General features: G+C 48.6%; 1 protein-coding gene across 1 annotated transcript in view; it reads right to left on the bottom strand.

Annotated features, from left to right (window-relative positions):
- Nucleotides 1-3,984: 3,984 nt before the first annotated feature.
- The window catches only part of LOC132575897 (uncharacterized), a 41,233-nt gene continuing 32,615 nt past the window's right edge, over nucleotides 3,985-12,602 (bottom strand). The window contains exon 2 of the mRNA XM_060244583.1: nucleotides 3,985-5,008. Coding sequence (XP_060100566.1) covers nucleotides 4,218-5,008 — 791 coding nt within the window. The 3' untranslated portion in view covers nucleotides 3,985-4,217. The remainder of the gene's footprint in view (nucleotides 5,009-12,602) is intronic.

The following is a 12,602-nucleotide window of genomic DNA, read 5'->3' on the forward strand; positions in this document are numbered from 1 at the left end:
CCCAACACAGCTCATGTTGCTTTCCTCTCCTCCGTTTTATCCTTACAGTAACCCTGTGAGGTAGTTTAGGCTGAGAGTGTGTGACTGACCTAAGGTCTCCCACCAAGCTTCCATGATGGAGAGGGGATTCAAACCTGGATTTCCCAGATCCTAGTCCAACATTCTAACCACTACACCACACCAAATCTGACAGACAAACATGGCTACCCATCTGGGACTACCAAAAGAAAAGCACAGCACAGATGGATAGAAAGGCTCTTATTCTGCTTCAGTTTGTACTGTAGTGATAATTTCTTGTTCTTTATGGAAATATCTGGCTAAATAGAGAACTACTGTCAATCCAGCCCCATTAAATATTTGAAATAGATTTTATGAAGAAGAGAGGGAAAGAAAATACTTTCATCACTCTTAACAGCCACAGTACAATAAATGCACATGTCAGACCAGCTTGATACTGTGTACTAGATTTAGACAAATGTTTAATCTTTGGCAGAAGAGTCATTCCCTTATCTGCCTTCTGATAAACTCTGAAGAAAGGAAGTTGCTCCCCTTGAAACAGGTTGCAGACAACTCCCAGTGCTGTGAATTCTGAAGAATATATCTCAAAAGCTGGGATCACATTTAGCTATTCCAAAAGTATCAGGAAAGATTTCAGCTGCAATCCTAAAAACACTGTCTGGGGAGGGAAAAAGCCCAGTTGAGTCAAACGGGGCTTACTTCTGAAGACATTTGCTTAGGTTTGCTCCATTTGATTCTTAAAATTTAGGAACAAGGTAACGCTACAACAGAGCACTGAAATCACAGTTAATTAACAATGCAAGACAAAGCAGAGTTATACTCTTCAAAGTCCATTGAAGCCAATGAGTTTAGAAGGGTGTAATTCTAGGATTGCACAGACTCTCACTCTTAAATTTAGAAGGATGTAACTGTGTTTAGGACTACAGTGTAGGACAGCAAGACTACATTGCTGATCTTTCAATTTTTAATGCACACAAACTACGCCTAGCAGTGTCAGTTTCTGTCTTTCAGATAATTCCACAAAAATGATCAACCCATTAAGAGTTTTTTCCCCCCTAGCCTGTCTTTCAGATAATTCCACAAAAATGATCAACCCATTAAGAGTTTTTTCCCCCCTAGCCTGTCCATCCTCTCTTATCTATGTTGTTTCCTGCAAACAATCTGAAATAATATGTTGTCGAAGGCTTTAACGACCATAGTCCATTGGTTGTTGTAGATTTTCCAGGCTATGTGGCCGTGGTCTCACAAGGCCAAGACCACAGCCACACAGCCCAGAAAATCTACAACAACCAATCTGAAATAAAATAAGAAGCACCCTCTCCCTGCTTACAAAAACTTATCTGTCTGGTTAGTGGAAGCCATGCTTTCTGCAGCGCTTCCAGATAACTGGCTGTTTTCAAGTTTATAGTACACTGAACAGGCAGGTCACCAACAAGGATCTAAGACCTCTTTAGCTATTGTCACTCCCAAGAAATCCGTGGAGCTTTTTTGCTGTTGGATATGCTACTAGGTAATACGTGGAGTATTTCTTGCCAATGTGATTGAGCACTTTTTAAAAGTTCCATGAGGCTTGAACCATCAATGATATTTTCATGCATGAAATGAACAATTTCCAAAGGCACCCTATGAAGGAAAACATTCTACTCTATTGGCCCCAAAATGTCTCCATTGTCCCAGTGTGCAAACCCACAACTATTTTGCTCTGCTGTTTACCAAAAGAATTTCCCCCCTCCCTTTGGAACACATGTTTTTGCTTAAAATAAATGATCGAAAGCACATTATTGGAATAGCTCATGTGATCCAAAAGCTGTAACAGACTTAACAGACTGTACAAGAAAAAGGGAAAAGACTGGTTCTCAGAGCTGATTGATACATTACTAGAAGCAGTCTTACTGCTTCTTCCTACACCACAACCACTGCCTGTATTCAGATAAGATGTGTATATTCACAGCACAGAATTTGTTCATAAATTAATTGGATTGGGAGGGGGGGGGGCAATGTCAGTGCAGTGGCCAAGTTTGCAGAGGAGCCCAAATTATTGTGGCAGATTGCAAAGAATGCTAGAAAGGTCTCTCTAAGGTGTCCTGCACACAGGGTGTGGAGAAACGCCATTTTAGTCAGTGGTGGTGCTTCATTTGGCAGGGATCAGGAAATCCCTCAGCAGGCTTTGTAGCCTTCCCCTCACTCCCCCCTCCCTTCCAGAGCCAAACCAACAACGCTAGGGGGAAAATCTCCTAGAGAGGCAGGAAGTGCTTTTGTTCTTGGCATGTGTGTTAGCAGGAAGAGAAAGGCAGTTGGAAGCCAGCGCTCGAGCGAGCATGTGGTGAGCAATGGAGGCTCCTGCCTGGGAGGGCCCAGGCAGGCAGACTAAGTAAGTCATTCAAAAAAAGGGCAGGGCATGTCTAGATCAGGGCCAACCGGATGCGTTTATAATCAACTTTTCTTTGTTATGCTGTTTGCTGTGCTGTGCTGTGCTAATTTTGTAGATGCAACTGTTTTTGTTTTGTTTTTCTTCCCTTATCCTTTTCCCTTTTAAATAAATGTTTTTTCTGTTTTAAATACTGGCAGTCAATCTCTGTACCACATAGATCCCCAGACCGCTTTAGACCACGCTGTGTTAAGAAGGGGGCCCCAGGTGAAGGGGGGGAAGGCATGCAGTTGGATAAGGTGCCAATCCTCCAGGGGTGCCCCAAAGAAGCACTGAGGTCTCTGTGAAACCCAAGTGCAGGGTGGCAGAGGACCTTGAGGCCTGGCCTCACAGCTGGAGAGGGGGATTGGGAGTCCTGTTCCTCTCAATCTGAACCCCGGGACTGAGCAGGTGGTGGCAGCGAGCCCAAGGGGCAGGAGGAGAAATAGCTCCCTCCAGGAGTTGGCGACTCAATAGGGAGCTGACGGGACCGGGTCTGAAGGCAGAATCGGGCCGGTTCCGCCACACAGGGATAGGATCTTATGGTTTCCCAGTTGCTGGTGCAGCAACAGATAAAGCAAAGCACCAGGCTTCACCACAATTCCCCCTTCCACCCTACTTTGTCAAAGATGCCCCCCCCCCCGGCCACCAAGGCTTTTACAATTTTTGAAAAAACTTTGACAAAAGAATATTATTGTCTCAATAACAATAGATGTCGTGGGTTCTATGAATTATCAGTTTTTGCTTTTTAAAAAGCCTCTGTTTAGGGGATACATACTTTTTTAAAAAGAAAGAAAACTGGGGATTCAGAGAACCATGACTATACCTATTGTTACAGTGGTGCAGCATTATAATGATATTATTATGTGGCTTAAAAAAATTAAATACCCCTGTGGGAGGCAGGAAATAGCTGCCATGTAAGCCAGAAAAAACAAATAGCAGCCATCCAGGCTTTACTGTGATCTTTCCCAAATTTTGGAGCAAAGCAGGTTTGAGAAAGATTGGAGAAAAGTCAGGGAAGCATTGAACTTGGGGCAGGTAGCCCATGTGGGAAATAATGTATCAAATGAAGTTCAGTTTAGGTAATGTGATAAACACACTGAAACAAAAACTAGTTCAATTAAAATGCTAGTGGTGTGGTCAAACAGGCAAACTACATGTTGGGAAATTATTTTAAAAGTGTGAAAAATAAAACAACCAATACTACTCCTATAGTGCACCTTGGAATATTGTGTACAGTTCGGATTGCTGAATCTGAAAAAGGGTATTGCAGAGGTACCAAACATGCAGAGTGTTAAATACTGGGTTCGATACATGAGAAGACTCTGCATGGTGATCAGCCTTCTTTATTAGTGATTACAGCATTATAAGCATGAGACTTAGGGTGTTTTTACTCTGGCAGTTTGCGACTCTCTATCTCCGCATTGTAAACTCACCTTTTACATTACATAACGTTCTCATAACTGTTTCTCATCGTTGCTTCCCGAGGTATTTGCATTTGTTTCAGTGAGATGGGTTTCAATGCTGCCACAAAAGCGTTTTTCTTGAGACTAGTTTTATTTATTTATTTATTTATTTATTTATATTTATATTTATATTTAGACTTATATCCCGCCCTTCCCACCAAAGTGGCTCAGGGCGGCTTACAACATTTTAATTCACATAAATTCAGTTTAAAAACATTTACATAACAAAGTTAAAACCATAATTAATAAGACATAAAAATAAGAATAAAAAGCAGCGGTCCATAAATGCATTTTTAGTTCCATCCAGAAGATATTATCATTGTCAGTTAGTTGTTATAGGCCTGCCGGAAGAGGGCTGTCTTACAGGCCCTGCGGCACTGCCCTAGGTCCCGCAGGGCCCGCACCTCTTCCGGCAGCTGGTTCCAACAGTAAGGCGCCGTTACCGAGAAGGCCTGATCCCTGGTGGATTTCAGGCGGGCCTCCTTTGGCCCGGGGATTACTAACAGGTTTTGTGAACCCGATCGTAGTACTCTCTGGGGAACGTGTGGGGAGAGACGGTCCCTAAGGTAGGCAGGTCCTAGGCCATATAGGGCTTTAAAGGTAATGACCAACACCTTGTACTGGACTCGGAATGTTATTGGCAGCCAGTGCAGATCCCGAAGCCCCGACCGAATGTGCTCCCATCTTGGGAGCCCTAATAGCAGCCGGGCAGCGGCATTCTGCACCGACTGCAATTTCTGGGTCCGACACAAGGGTAGCCCCATGTAGAGGGCATTACAGTAGTCCAACCTCGAGGTGACCGTAGCATGAATCACTGTTGCTAGGTCGTCGCGTTCCAGGAAGGGGGCCAGCTGCTTCGCCCGCCTAAGATGAAAGAATGCGGACTTGGCAGTGGCTGCTATCTGAGCCTCCATTGTCAGTGAAGGCTCCAATAGTACCCCCAAACTTTTGACCCTGCTCGCCGCTATCAACGGCGCGCCGTCAAAAACTGGCAGGGGGATTTCCCTTCCCGGGCCACAACGACCCAAGCAAAAGACCTCTGTCTTCGCTAGATTCAGCTTCAGCCCGCTCAGCCTAAGCCACCTAGCCACTGCCTGTAATGCCCAGTCCAGATTTTCTGGGGCGCAGGCAGGCCGGCCGTCCATGAGCAGATAGAGCTGGGTGTCATCAGCATACTGATGACAACCCAGCCCATACCTTCGAGCAATCTGGGCAAGGGGGCGCATATAGATGTTAAATAACATCGGGGAAAGTACCGCCCCTTGAGGCACTCCGCAATCAAGCGTGTGTCTCTGGGACAGCTCTTCCCCAATCACCACCCTTTGTCCCCGACCGTCAAGGAAAGAGGAAAGCCATTGCAAGGCCAGCCCCTGAATCCCCGCGTCGGCAAGGCGGTACGCCAGAAGCCGATGGTCGACCGTATCGATCGCTGCCGATAGGTCTAACAACATCAGCACCGCCGAGCCGCCTTGATCCAGATGCCGCTGAAGGTCATCCACCAGGGCGACCAGCACCGTCTCCGCCCCATGGCCCGGGCGGAAGCCAGACTGGCAGGAGTCAAGGACAGAAGCATCCTCCAGGAAACTCTGTAGCTGCAACGCCACTGCCCTCTCAATAAGTTTACCCAAAAAGGGCAAATTCGAGACCGGCCGATAGTGTGCCAATTCGGCCGGATCTAACGTTGTTTTTTTCAAGAGGGGACGGACCACCGCCTCTTTAAGCGCTGATGGAAAATGCCCCTCCAATAGGGATCTATTTATGATATCCCGTATAGGATATCTTAGCTCCCTCTGGCAGGTCTTAATAAGCCAGGAGGGGCACGGGTCCAATTTACAAGTTGTTGGGCGTGCAGATAGGAGGATCCTGTCAACTTCTTCCAGGCTGAGCGCACCGAAGCCGTCCAGAACACGATCCGAAGACAGGCACGGAGCCTCAGGTTCGCTAGCTGTATCTAATATGGCAGGGAAGTCGGAACGGAGCGATGCGATTTTATCCGCAAAAAAGTTCGCAAAAGCCTCACAGCCAATTTCCAATTCATTAAAATTTGGTCTGCCCTGTGGCAGTGTTGTGAGAGTCCGAATTGTATTGAACAGTTGTGCCGGGCGCGAAGTTGCAGATGCAATCTCCGCCGCAAAGTATGTTTTCTTTGCGGCCTTGACTGCCATCTCATAGGACTTCATAAACTCTCTATAAGATGTTCGAATCGCTTCGTCTCGAGTACGCCGCCATTGCCTCTCTAGTCGTCTGAGTCCCCGTTTCAAATGCTGCAACTCCTGGTTATGCCAAGGTGTCGGCCTTGAGCGAGGGCGCAGAGGACGTCTAGGTGCGATCTCATCGATGGCCCCGGCGAGCCTATCATTCTAAGACTCCACCAGGTCATCGAAGGAATCGCCAGGGGGCCAGGGATCCCGCAGAGCCGTCAGGAACCGTTCTGGGTCCATCAGGCTCCGCGGGCGAGCTAAAATAAGCTTGCCGCCCAAACGGGCTTGGGGTGGGACGTCCACACGAGCCTTGAGGGCATAGTGATCCGACCATGGCACTGCTATAGAAGCAAGATCGTTCACTAAAACTCCCGTCGCGAAGATCAAGTCTAACATGTGACCCGCCTGGTGAGTGAGTGTCGTAACTACTTGGGAGAGTCCCAGTGTCGCCATGGAAGACACTAGGTCCATCGCCCGATTGGAGGTCACGTCATCGGCATGAACATTGAAGTCACCCAGGATCAAAAGCCTCGGGTGCTCCAATGCCCATCCTGCTGCGGCCTCCATCAGGGATAGTAAGGCGCTGGCCGGTGCGTTAGGCGGTCGGTACACCAGCCAGATCGCCAACCCCTCCCCAACATCCCACGCCAGACCGGCACATTCAATGCCCTTGATCTCCGGGGCCAGGAGGGCCCGGAAGGAGTAAGCCTCTCGAATGAACAGAGCCACCCCTCCCCCCCGCCCGCTAGTCCGTGACTGGTGAAAGACCGAGTATCCCGGGGGCGCCATCTGGGAGAGAGCTACAGTCTCCCCATCGCGCACCCAGGTCTCGGTCACGCATGCCAGGTCCATGTCCTGCTCAAGCAGGAATTCCTGAAGGATAGAGGTCTTATTGTTGATGGACCTGGCATTACATAACACCAGTGACGGAGGCGAGTAATTTCGCCTTGCCCCACTACCTGTCACCATCGGGATGGGTCGCAGGCTGGAAGTTTTGGTCTGGTCTTTTCTCTACGGGTGCTTCAAACTTGTATTGTAAAAGTTTTCCTGCGTTTTAAGAGACTCCTCCAAAAGCCACCACAAGGTGCAGTAATTTGCATGAAAACTGACAGCACTTGAAATTTTTACATATCATTGCTTGTCTCATCTAGTGATTTAATTTTTTTTTTGCAGTGTTGACACGATTTCCAAGCAATTGTATACATTTAACTAAGCACTGGTATTCCAGCTCCAGGATGGAAAACCACCGCCTTCCCAAGATTGCCCTGTATGGCAAACTTTCCACCGGCCATCAAAATAGAGGGGCACCAAAGAAGAGGTACAAGGACTCCTTGAAGAAATCCCTTGGTACCTGTCGCATTAACCATCACCAGTGGTCTGACCTAGCCTCAGATCGCAAAGCATGGAGGCACACCATCCACCAGGCTGTCTCTTCCTTTGAGAACGTACGCATAGCTGGTCTTAAGGACAAAAGGAGATCGAGGAAGAATCGCACTGCTACAGCACCAACCCCAAATCAGACTTTTCCCTGCAGCCACTGTGGCCGGACCTGCCTGTCCTGCATTGGTCTTGTCAGCCACCAGCGAGCCTGCAACAGACGTGGACTACTGCACCTTTCTTAAATCTTCATTCGCGAAGTCAAGCCGAGAGAGAGGTATTCTGGCTGCCCTCTGATCAGAGACACCCCCCCCCCCCAAAATTGAAACGCTTAAATCTAAAAGGTAAATAATTAAAGCGGAACAGTGGCAGGCGATTTGAAGACTCTAAAACTCTGGATCTAACTGAATGTAAAAACACCTTAGACTAAAGAATGGGACCAACCGGGCCAACTATATACAGTTCAAGTTTCCTGCACTAATGCACCACTGGACTGTTTGAACCAGCAAGGGGACTTGTGATTGGTCAAAGGAAGCAAGAATTTGGATCCTGCTTTCTATTGTCCCTGTGTCCCAAACAATGTTCCCTCTAAGCTGCAGAGTCTTGTGAACAAAAATTCTACTTTGTGAGCTATTGGTACTGAAGTTGTGAGCTACTGGCATTAAAGTTGCAAGCTACTACATAAATTATCATGCTCTGAGGCCATTTTTCCTGAGCTAAGACAAAAATGTGTGAGCTGGAGGCTAAAAATCCGTGAGCTTGCTCACACTAACTCAGCTTAGAGGGAACACTGGTCTCAAGCTCGGTCCTCAAGGCTCCAATGAGCCCAGCAGGAACTAGCATAATCTCATATACAACTCCACATCACAGACATAACACAGAAGAAGAAAACTAAAATGATTAAGGGATTAGAGTACATTTCCTATGATTAAAGACTGAAAAAACTGACTTTTCAGATTAGAAAAAAAAGGTGATGGGGAGGGGGACAAGACAGGTTTATAGAATGGGGTGAAGAAAGTGAATGGAGAGGACTTTTTCTTCATCTAAAAAAATACTAGAACTTGGAGGCACCCAATGAAGTTGATGGGTGATAGATTTAGGCCTGACTAAAGGAAGTACTTGTTTACTCAATAAGTACTGTGAAATTCAGTTCCAGTGGATGTAGTGATGGATGACTATGAATGCAGATGGTTTTTACTAATTGAAAATTGTCCATCAGTGGCTACTGGTCAAGGTAAGTATATTCAGAGGCAGCACATTTCTAAATTCTAGTGATAAGAGGCAACACCAGAGGAATGCCTCGGCCTCCATGTCTTGTTGGTTGATCCTGCAGTGCAACTGATTGGCCACTGTGTGAAATAGGATGCTGGATTAGATGGACCCAGGGCTTTTTTTGAGCATGAACACACAGAAACGCAGTTCCAGCTGGCTTGGCCTCAGGGGGTGTGGTAGGGTCACCAAGTCCCCTGCAACACAATTACATCACCCGGAAGTGACGTCATCATGCCAGCAATGTTGTACATGGCCGCTTTAGGCATTTCTGGGAAAACTCTATGCTTTTCCCAGACGCTCTAGTGATTTAGGGTTTTAGAGTGATTTAGAGTTTTCCCTCCCAAATCGCTAGAGCAGGGGTGTCAAACATGCAGCCCAGGGACCAAATCAGGCCCCCAAAGGGCTCCTATCAGCCCCCCGAACAACTGGTTGTTGAAGAGTGAGAGCTTCCTCTGCCCAGTTCCCTGGATCACACAGGGAGATACAAAGAAACACCTTTTAAAAATCTTTGTCTGTGCCTTATAAAGTTTATATCTCTGCTACCTGGCATTACATTTTATGACACACATGGCCTGGCCCAACAAGGTGTCATTTATGTCAGATTCAGCCCTCATAACAAATGAGTTCAACACCCCTGCACTAGAGCGTCCAGGAAAACCATAAAGTTTTCCTGAAAATGCCTAGAGCGGCCGCTGCACACTGTCACTGGTGTGATGGCATCACTTCCAGGTGTTGTCATCATGACAGCGCTGTAGGGAGAGGTCCCCCCCCCAGTCCAATGTGGGCGGGCGGGTTGGGAATCTCCCGGGCGGGGGTTTCCCCGCCCGGACTGAGGGCTTAGTGCCCTAGGGTGTGGTCTAATATGCAATTGATTTCTTGCTAGGTTTTTTCTACCAAAAAAGCCCTGGATGGACCATTCATTCAATGCAGAAGGGCTCTTCTTATTTTCTTAACAGTACTGCAGTTACCCATAAGTTGTATCCTATGTATTCCACCAATGGTGAATGGGAACTGGACATTTAAGTTACAGGGTCAGTTCTTGGTGTATTACTACCCTGGAAGGCTGCTGGCAGCCAGGAGAAATAAGGGACAAACACTAGGAGCTCTTCCTGAACCTCAGAAGCAACTGGTCTTGTTGGACCTTTCAGCATCAATTATCAGTGTCAGCTTACCGCTTGCTTCCTTCTGCAAAGCCACTGGATACCACTGTGGGAGAAGGCAATGGGTGAACCAAACACATGGTTTGCAGGCTATTCAGATCTGACCTAAGTGGCCCCCTCAGCACCAGCTTGTAGTGCTGCAGGGACTGCTCAGTTGGGTTTGCTCCTAGGCCATTTTGTCTGCTCCTGATTCCATTGTAGCCATACAGTCTCCATTTTGATGGTCCTTGTTTTTCCTTCTCCATCTTTCCACTAGGGTTGCCAAGTCCAATTCAAAAAATATCTGGGGACTTTGGGGGCGGAGCCAGGAATAAGGTTGTGACAAGCATAATTGAACTCCCTTGGCCATCACATTTAAAGGGACATTTTAAATGTCTTCCTTCCATAGGCAATAATGAAGGATAGGAGCACCTTCTTTTGGGGCTCATAGAATTGGACCCCTTGTTCCAATCATTTTGAAACTTGGGGGGTATTTTGGGGAGAGGCACTGGATATTATACTGAAAATTTGGTGCCTCAACCTCAAAAAAAAAACAGCTCCCCCAGAGCCCCCGAAACCTCCAGATCAATTCCCCATTATACCCTATGAGAATCGATCTCCACATAGGGAATAATGAAGTGCTCAGCAGATGTCCCCCCCCCATTTCTGGTGACTCTGAATCGAGGGATTGGCCTCTCTACTCACGAGTTGCAGCAGAGGTCCCTTGCCTCCTCAAACCCCTCCCTCTTCAGGCTCCACCCCCAGATCTCCAGAAATTTCCCAACCTAGAGTGGCAGCCCTGGTAGAGGACTCTTGGCAGGGTTGGCACCTTCTAACCCACCCTTCTATCTCCTCGTCCATCCCCAGCCACCATACATAGCTACGTGCCAGGGCCTTCATACGCACTATCCTCGGGTGTGTTCCGTGTAAGGCTTCCAGCACTTGCTTCCGCAATGGGGGGGGTGGGAACCACCACCTTGCTACCCCAAAGAATGCACCCCTTGTGTATGGACAGTTCATCTCTGCATGATGCAGATGCCCTGAATTCTGCATCCAGTTTACCCGTGGGCCACCCCCTTCCCACCCAGTCTAAAACGTGTGCGAGGATGCGATCTCTACCCGTGGCCCTAGCTACCTCAGCGGCGTGGAGGGGCCTCTTGGGTAGAGTCTCTAGAAGCATCACATGGTGGGCAGGGGTGGGATCTGGGTCCATAGAGGACAGCGGCAGGCGGCTGAGGGAGTCAGCATGTCCCATAGCTTTGCCAGGGCGGTGGACCAGGGTATATGTGTACAAGTTGAGGAACTGGTTCCACCGCAGGACACACTGTGACAGAATTTGCGGTGTCTGGCAGTCTGGGGCGAGGAGGCCCAGTAGTGGCTTGTGGTCCGTGGCAATTGTGAAACGCCTACCGTACAGATAGTCGTTGAATTTATGCACACCCACCACGATTGCCAAGGCCTCCTTGTCTATCTGGGTATAGTTGCGCTCCACGGGGGTCAGGGTCCTCGAATAATAGGCCATGGGAACCTCCCTCCCGTCCGGGAGTTGGTGCCCCAGAAGCATCGCAAGTCAAAATCACTGGTAGGGATTTGTCAAAATGGTGGAGCACATCATTGGAAACTAGGAGGTCCTTGACTGCCTGAAAAGCAGCAGCCTGCTTCTTTTCCCAGACCCACGGGGCGTTTTTATCGAGGAGCCTATGAAGGGGCTCTGGGATGGCTGCTTTGTGGGGCAAAAATGAATGATAAAATTTAATAAGCCCAAGAAACTTTGTAACTCCGCCTTGCACGTGGTGGCCAGGGCGTGGACAATTGCCCTGGTCTTGTCGGCCGTCGGGTGGATTCCTGCAGCATCTACAGCAAACCCCAAGAACTCTATCCTCGACACCCCGAGGGAACACTCCTCCCACTTCACTTTAAGTCCCGCCATCTGGAAGTGGCGGAGTACCTCTCGCAGACAGCTGCTGAACTCCTCAGCGTCTGGGGCAGCGATCAAAACGTCATCACAAAACGGTTGCACTCCAGGGATCCCTTTGAGAAGAGAGTCCATTATACTCTGAAAGATCCCCGGAGCTACACAAACCCCAAATTGCAACCACCGCACTCGAAAAGCTCCCCTGTGAGTCACAATAGTCTGAGCGTCTGCCGTCTTGGCGTCCACCGGGAGTTGCTGGTACGCCTGGGCCAGGTCCAGGTCCAGTTTCCCAAAAACCTTAGAGCCTGCTAGGGCTGCCAGTATGTGGCTGACCACCGGAACAGGGTATGGATTGTCCTGGAGTGCCTTATTTATAGTGCACTTATAGCGCATATGCGCACATCTCCATTCAGCTTCACTGGAGTGACTATGGGTGTTTCCCATGCAGCGTAGGATGCCAGTTCTAGCACTCTCTGGGCTGTGAGGTGGTCCAGCTCCGCTTCTATTTTTGGTTTAAGAGTGAACGAAACTTGCCTGGCCTTCAGCCTTATTGGTCTCACATAGGGATCGAGGGGTAAGGTAATGGGAGGTGTCATGGGTGCTGGGGACCCTGCAGAGGAAGTTGAGCCTGCAGAAGAAACTGTGCCCCTGCCACCTGCACCAGTGCCCCTGCCACCTGCACCAGTGCCCCTGCCACCTGCACCAGTGCCCCTGCCTCCTGCTGGAGAAGATCCCAGCCCCCCTGCCTCGCCCTCTTGGGTGGCGCGTGTGCGTGACCGCCTCCGTCAGGACCTCAGGGATTGGAGG

This window comes from Heteronotia binoei, chromosome 8 (genome assembly GCF_032191835.1).
Source record: "Heteronotia binoei isolate CCM8104 ecotype False Entrance Well chromosome 8, APGP_CSIRO_Hbin_v1, whole genome shotgun sequence".
Lineage (NCBI taxonomy): Eukaryota > Metazoa > Chordata > Lepidosauria > Squamata > Gekkonidae > Heteronotia > Heteronotia binoei.